Source organism: Sphaeramia orbicularis, unplaced genomic scaffold (assembly GCF_902148855.1).
Source record: "Sphaeramia orbicularis unplaced genomic scaffold, fSphaOr1.1, whole genome shotgun sequence".
Classification (NCBI taxonomy): domain Eukaryota; kingdom Metazoa; phylum Chordata; class Actinopteri; order Kurtiformes; family Apogonidae; genus Sphaeramia; species Sphaeramia orbicularis.
Genome location: NW_021941444.1, coordinates 447,212 through 455,697, shown reverse-complemented (window position 1 = coordinate 455,697; position 8,486 = coordinate 447,212). Strand labels below are relative to the sequence as shown.

The window sequence follows — 8,486 nt, the reverse complement described above, 5'->3', positions numbered from 1 at the left end:
ACTACAGATCAAATTTAGCTGAATGTGGAACTGAACTAACATGAGTTTGACAGCCCTGACATAAACTGTAAATGCTCTGCTTGGCTCTGAATTCTTCATTCATTCAACTCCACAGGTCCATCTTCAACCCCATTTCTGACTAATGACACCAGAAAGGTGGTTTGGAGCGCTGGCCCTTTAAATGCACAGGAGACACTTCAGGCCCCGCCCCCTCCAGGTTATTGGCTGTACTGCTCTGTCCCGTTTAACCAACAACTGAACATTTGAGGTAATGGGCTCCAAGCCTGGACATATTTTCAGTCAGAACTACAACCGCTGATGATGACAAACAATTATGGAGAAATACTGGAGAAATGTTTGTCAGAAGTCTGGACCTGATATGAGCAAATTTTGGGACAGAACTAGTTATAAAACGTGAAAAATTAACTTTCAGTTCCTTGGTTTGTGCCATGCGTACCCACTGTGAGGTAGGACACAAACACCAATAACCTGTTGCAGAAACCACACAGGAGTGATGTCAGAAAGTACAGATTCTATGATTCTGGGTCTGATTTTGTTAAAAAAAATGTGACCAAATATGTGCACAAAGATGAATAAATTAAAGGAGAAAAGTCATAAAATATAATAAATTCCTTGTATTTGTTGAGAATATGACTCATAATGTCATTAGAAACAGTTTTATCCATGAAATATTAAAAAAAAAAAAAAAAAAAAAAAACATGCTGCATTATGACAAACGACCTACATGAGGAAAGCACATTTATGTTAAGGTTTCCATAAAAGATTCACTAGAAAAAAAAAAACTCATTCAACAGAAAAGAGAGAGAACGCCAATAGCTTCATTCTGAATAACAGCAGAAGAACGAGATGACAGTGGATAGAGAAAAGCTCATCAGTGGAGTCTGGAGTTAACATGTTCAATATTAAGGTTAGAATACGAACTAATGTTAAGATGGTATAATGTACATTTAATCGTTTCATTATCAGAAAGATCAGTCATAAAAACCTTCCACACACAACACAGATATAAGAACACAAGGAACACATGAAATATGCATCTAACACACAACACTAGAACAGAAAAAAACAAATGCAGAACATGTAAAACACACAGCAGGGCTAAAAGAAGGAAGTTCAAATATGGATCAAAACACATAAGACAAGTATAAAACAACAGCTAAATAAACACAGGTAAGACTCATACACTTAAGACATAAATACGTTTGAACAATTACACAGATGTTGAATATTTATGTAAATATATATTTCTCTTAGTAAAAGTAGTTTTTTATGCTCTTTTTCTCTTGTATGCCATTTTTTTAATGCCACTTTGTTTTGGTTGTTGTCATTTCCCAGTTTAACTATTCTATTTACATTTTTATACTTTTATACTTTACTTAAATTCTTGTTCAGTGTGGATGGCAAAGTTAGATTTTCACTGTACAGGGAAAGCTGTTTCTTAACTGTAGACATGACAATAAACGCTTTGAATCTTGAATCTCATAAATATGCACCAAACGCACAACATGCATAAACACACACACACACAAGTAGAGAATATAAAACACCTGAATAGAACAGATGGAAACACTGGTTTGTCGGCGAATCTAATGCAGATATCAAGAAAGGTCTCAGATTACTGATATTGATGTGTATTTTTCAGATCAAACATACAACTTAAAGTGTTTTACAAAAAAATACAAACACTATTCATTCTGTTGCATGTTTTACACAGTGGTTTAATGGTGAACTGGTCGACATAAAAGGCTCGTAGGTGTGAATGTGAGATTGAACGGTTGTTTGTACATGTCAGAGTGAACTCAGCCTTCACCCTCTGGTAACCAGGGTAGACCCCCATAACCCCATCCAGTACTAAGTGGTTTTAAGATGAACTGCTCAGTCCATTAGTTCAGAAAATGAATGTATATTTTATACATTATCTGTCACTTCCTTCAAAACATCATTATAGAACAAAGCAAAAGCAGTGTTTACCTCATTTCATGTACAAATCCTACATGTACACCTTCAATTTGGAGCCTTTAACAATTGAGTAAACACACATTCAAGTAGATTTAAGTACATGTGCAGATCAATATATAAAATGACATTTAAAAAATGTGAGTCTACTTTGCTTTTAATACATTTTTCTGTCAACTTTTACTTTACCTGCAGATTATTTGATGCTACTTCTTAATGAGACAAATATTGAATAATTAACACATGACTCACATTATTAACATGTCATGTCCGGGTTATTAAACTATAAATATATGCTGTTACATCCTAATTTGAGAAGAAACTAAAGATTTCAGTCATCTATTAATCTCAGTTGTTAAGATAACACCCTAACATACTTTTCTTAACCGAGTAGTGGTACCCAATTAATAGATATTGCTCAGTGTTTTTAAAATCATCTGCAGAAAAACGGGAAAACAGTTGTTAACTCCATAATAAGATAAATCTATAAACAGCATCTGGACTCTGACAGCTAGCTAAAGTTAGCTAACCCAGGTAGAGCTGTACGGATAAACGGCTGATTTTATGCATTATTAGTTGATAAACTGACTATAAAAACGTGGCTTGCTGTTAAATAAATGACATTTCTGACGTATGTACATAAATATGACCCTTGAACCAAGTAAATTACCTTCAGAAGACCGCGCCATATTAATGTCGTCGCGCCCACATTAATCTTCTTCTTCTTCGTCTTCTTCTGCGTTTCCGGTTTCTTCTTCTTTGGTGTTTAATGGGCAGGTTAGCTAAAGTTTACCGCTAAGCTAATTATAAAGCTAAAGCTAAGAATCGCATCGTTTCACACAACTTAAACGCCCAAATATGATAAACAGGAGCACTGAAATGTATCCGAACACTTCTAATAAACTTAACTAAACAGGAAATAAGTCTTGGAGCTAATTTTTTTTACAATATTAATATAAATTTGTTAATCTGCTAGCCAAACATCTCCTTCAGAGTAAGTTGAACCCGGAAGTGACGTAATTTATGTTTCTATGCACTAGTCACAATTTTCTCAAAAAAAAAAATAAATTTCAAAATTCAAAAATTCAAAAATACGAATTTCTCAAATAACGTGACCCGAAGTCAATTTTTTTTCAAGTTCATGTATGCTAAAATATTAATAATACTGTAAGTGTTATTAAAAGCCCTACAGACATGGCATAAACCAGTGTCTTCAACAAACAAATGAACAAATATATATATATATATATATATATATATATATATATATATATATATATATATATATATATATATATATATATTTGTTTGTTTGTTTTTTTACATTTTTGCAGCACAAATCAGGAGAAAAAATCCATTTAAGATATGAATATGAAGACAAATTAAGATAGCATGGCATTATTTTAAAAGATCAGTTTAAGAGAATAAAAATAAGGTAATAAATTAAAGCGCTCTCAAATAAGTAATCTGTCAAATTACAAGTCAAAATAAAAGGACAGCAGACATATTCCAGTCTAATGAGTCATGATTAACACAGTTTAATTCAAATATATTTACAGGTTTCTAATTCACCTCAACTGACTCGTACAACATACAACATCCTCCAAAATAAAACCATAACAAGGAAAACATGGAAGAAACCCAAGGAAGAGATGCAGAGGAGGGATCCCAGACAGTGAAATAAATGCAATTTGTACAAATATTTGAGCCAATAATACACAAAGACACATATATTACATACAGTAAATAAATGGCAAGAAAATAATTAGAGTGATGAGAATAATCAGGCATCATCATCAACTCACTGAAACATTTGATTTTAATTCTGTTGGTCATTTTATGCAGTACTTGGAGTTGTTTTCATGTATTTTCTGTATATTCTGATCAGGTTTTAGGTCAGTTGTTTTTGGTCTCATCATAATCAGTCATCTAGTCCAACATTCTGCATTTATATGGTTCAGTCTGTTTTTCTGTGTAACTGTTCTGTCTGTACATATTGTTCTGCAGTTGTTCAGCTCTTTGCCCAAAGGGACAATAATGCATATTTAATTGATTGATTGATTGATTGATTGACATCCACATCCCTCAGGTCTGTTCAACAGACTGAACTACAGCCTCATTCAGCGGCAGAGAGAAAAGAACCATTGGTAAGATTTATAAAGGTCAGTTTGGTCAAATCCTGAACAGGGAACCCTTTTAACCTCTGAGCCCTGATTCCAGGTTTAAAAAAAAAAAAAAAAAAAGCAGTTAAAAGGTTAAAATAAAGAAATAAAATAAGCAACAAAATGAACAAAAAGAGCCAAAGTGATCAATAAAATGAACAAAAATGAATAATAAACCAACAAAATAATAAGTAACATGAACAAAATAAGACACAAACGTAACAAAGCTGAAGAAAAATTCATAAAAAGAAAAATAAACAAACTGTAGAAAAATAAACAAAATAAGCAACTAAATGAACAAAAATAAACCATTTTGCAAAAAATTAACTAAAATGAAGTAAAAATTTTGTTGGTTTATTATTCATTTAGTTGCTTATTTTGTTTATTTTTCTACATTTTGTTTTTTATTTTATTTTTTCTTCAGTTTTGCTCAGTTTGTGTCTTATTTTGTTCATGTTAGTTATTACTTTGTTGGTTTATTATTCATTTTCGTATTATTCATCGTTTCTTTATTTACAGAACATTTGCTGATTGTGCATGTGTTTTTGTGTCTTTTTGTGCATTTTGTTCATTTGCCCCTCGCTCCTCTTCTTCTACCTGGTTTAAACATGTTTGACTTTGAGAATTTACATTGTTTTTGTACTCGCAGCTGTTTTCTCTATTGGGCTGTCGCACTGTGTTTGGCCCTCGTCGGCCACCGTAGTTCCTTCATGTTCAAATCTGACATTAAATCTGGCTGGTTTTATTAAGAAGACAAGTCAAATGCTAAATTCTGCTGTAAAAATGTCAGTTACACTCCAAACCTAAGCTGGAAGAGGCTGCCGGGACTGAACAGCATGACTGTATTTGCATAATAAAGAGATGAAAGTGTAATAAAAGATGATAAGGTGGCATTAATGTGCGTCTGAAGCCCAGCGCCTCTGACAGTCTTTGTGAACGGATTCAAATCCTGACTGATGAGCTCAACCTGCGTCTGTCGTCCGGGCCCTTGTTCGGTTAAGTTAAAGGGTCCCGGTTCAACCAGGACAGACCACATTTGCATACGAGCGCTGTTAACCTTTGGGACGTTTCAGTGTGACATTTTCAGCCGTCCTTGGGATGTAGAGCGTCATCACGTCCAAGCATGTCCGACGGCTTATTATGGTCTGCAGCAGGAGGTCCGTGTGCGGATCACAGAAGCACCCTGGGCTGCATGATTCTGCAGTTCCAGGACCAGGATTTGATCCATTCACACAGAAACAGAAACTCCGTCTGTTTTACCTGATTTACCTCAAACACTGCATTTAAACCACGACTGTCTGTAAGAGCAGCCGTCTGTGTTAACATGAGGAGATAGGACTGACACTGTCTGCAGCTTTAACCTGTGCTCTTCACATCATCTCAGAGGATAGATAGAAAAAAAGAAGGAAGTAGGCAAGAAAAAGGACAAAAATAAACATACATGAACATAAGCATCAAAATGAGTGAAGACAAAAAATAAACAGTAAAATTAGTGAAAATGAACAAAATAGACAAGAAAATGGACAAAAACAAAGATAGATAGATAGATAGATAGATAGATAGATAGATAGATAGATAGATAGATAGATAGATAGATAGATAGATAGATAGATAGATAGATAGATAGATTTTTTTTTTTGTATTTTGTCCCATTTTTGTCTTGTTTTTGTTTCATTTTTCCTCTTTTTTACTTTCATTTAATTTTTTGTTCAATTTTTGTCCCAATTTCACCTGTTTGTTCTTACTGACTTTTCATAATATTTTTCATAATTGTCTCATTTTATCTATAAAATTATTGCCATTATTTTTCTCATTTTGCATAACTTTTTTTGTCATGTTTTTCTTTCATTTTGTGTCCGTTTTTAACTCATTTTTAGTCCTGTTTTTTATCTCATTTTTATCGATAATGAAAAAAATGAAAATGGAAAAAAAGGGCAGCAAAATTTGTAAAATAAATAAATAAATAAATAAAATACTACTACTACTACTACTACTAATAACAATAATAATAAATAACAAAATGGATAAAAAAAATTAGTTTAAAAAAAAAAGGGGGGGGTAAAATAAAGAAAAAATGGACAAAAATAAGCATCAAAGTGGATTCATATGTCAGATGATGACACTGATCCTTTTTTAACCTGTGGATCAATAATGTATTGATAGTGTTTTCACTCCATTATTGGATCATTTAATGTCTTTATTTTCCTTCTGGTTCCAGATTAAACGGTGTTGAAGGAGTTGTGTGTGTTCACCTTTAGAGAGAGAGGAGGAGAAGGAGGGGGAGGAGGGGGAGGAGGAAGAACAGGAGGTGGAGGAGCAGCAGGAGGAGGAGCAGCAGGAGGAGGAGCAGCAGGAGGAGGAGCAGCAGGAGTATAAAAGCGGCTCAGACTCTGTTCAGAACTTGTCGGCAGTCTCGCGGAGCGGATGAACCGGACCGTGTGCGCAGCCTCCTCCGGTTCTGTGTGAGCTCGTGCCGGTGGAAAAGAACCAGAGGAGGAGACAGAAGAAGAGTGTGGGCTGATGGAGGACCCCCCCACCCACACCCACACCCACACCCACACCCCCCCTCTGCGCTCCGCTCCGGGTGTCATCTGTTTGTACCAGAGTTGTGTGGTGAGTGGAGTGAGGAAGATGAAGAGGAGGAGGCACACATAAGCACTGAGGAGGAGCAGGAGCAGCAGGAGGATGCGCGTGTCTGTGCCGGACATGATGGATGCGCGCGGGTTCGGACAGCCGCCAGCCGCCTGGGCAGTTGTGGTCCAGCTGGGGGGGGTCCCCACACTCCGGTCCCGGCTCTCCTCGGAGCCCCTCCTCCATGCCCGGGAGATCTGAGGCGGGAAGGCGGGATGGAGCACGCCGGTGCGGTGCCCTCCGGTGCGGAGCCGCCGCTGCTGACGCTCAACGGCTCCGCCAACGACACGCGGCTCAATCTGACGTCCGAGGCGGAGCACGCGGACTCTAAGTGGGCTTTCCGCGCGGGTCTGGCCGTGACCCTGTCCCTCATCACTTTCGCCACCGCCCTGTCCAACGCCTTCGTCATCGCCACCATCTACCGGTCCCGGAAGCTGCACACGCCGGCCAACTTCCTGATCGCGTCCCTGGCCGTGACCGACCTGCTGGTGTCCGTGCTGGTCATGCCCGTGAGCGCGCTCTACACGGTCAGCCAGACGTGGACGCTGGGTCAGGTGGTGTGCGACGTGTGGCTGTCCTCGGACATCACGTGCTGCACCGCCTCCATCCTGCACCTGTGCGTAATTGCGCTGGACCGCTACTGGGCCATCACGGACGCGGTGGAGTACTCCAAGAAGCGCACGCCCGGGCGCGCGGCCGGCATGGTGGCCACCGCGTGGGTCATCGCCGTGTCCATCTCCCTGCCGCCGTTCTTCTGGCGCCAGGTGAAGGCGGAGGAGGAGGTGACGTCGTGCACCGTCAACACGGAGCACATCTTCTACACCGTGTACTCCACCTTCGGCGCCTTCTACATCCCCACGCTGCTGCTGCTCGCGCTCTACGGCCGCATCTACGCGGAAGCCCGGAAGCGCATCCTCAAGCAGCACGCGCACAAGAAGCCCGGGAAGAGGCTGACCTCCGCGCGCCTCATCACCGACTCCCCCGGTTCCGGTTCCGCGGCGTCCAACGCGTCCCTCAACTACGGGACCGACGGCGCGTCCTCGTCCTGTGACACTACCTCCTGTTCCGTGCCCGCGGGCGCGGTCAAAGTCACCGTGTCCGACGCGCTCCTGGAGAAGAAGCGCATCTCCGCGGCCCGGGAGCGCAAGGCCACCAAGACCCTGGGCATCATCCTGGGCGCGTACATCATCTGCTGGCTGCCCTTCTTCATCTACACCCTGCTCGTGCCCGTGTGCGCGTCCTGCTTCCACGCGGAGCTCTTTGACATCTTCACGTGGCTGGGTTACCTCAACTCCCTCATCAACCCCATCATCTACACCATGTCCAACGAGGACTTCAAACAGGCCTTCCACAAGCTCGTGCGGTTCCGGTGCTGCAGGGCGTGACGCGCACGCGCACACGGACACACACAGACACGCGCGCGTATTAGTCCGGTTTTGTTTTTTCATGAACCCTTAAAGACCCTCCGCTGGTTCAGTCACAGCTTCTCCTCCACATTTAGTTTGGGGGTTTTCAGTGGAAATCCTGGTTGTCAAACATGAGGCCCGCGGCCCAAATGTGGTCCTCCAAAGGCTCTGCTCCGGTCCGCGGGATGGATGAAGAGGTTGACAAATGTCTGAGTTCAGGTTCCACATGAGAGGAAACAAAAACAGGAGGACAGCTTTGAAAAGAAAAGGCCCACATCTGACCCAAACATGTGGTGTGCACACACACACA

General features: G+C 40.4%; 1 protein-coding gene across 1 annotated transcript; it reads left to right on the top strand.

Moving 5' to 3' along the window:
* The first annotated feature begins 6,734 nt into the window (after positions 1–6,734).
* Positions 6,735–8,189, top strand: LOC115415766 (5-hydroxytryptamine receptor 1B-like). The gene has a single exon (XM_030129409.1). The coding sequence runs from the start codon at positions 6,986–6,988 to the stop codon at positions 8,153–8,155; it is 1,170 nt and encodes a 389-aa protein (XP_029985269.1). The 5' UTR covers positions 6,735–6,985; the 3' UTR covers positions 8,156–8,189.
* The last annotated feature ends 297 nt before the right edge of the window (positions 8,190–8,486 follow it).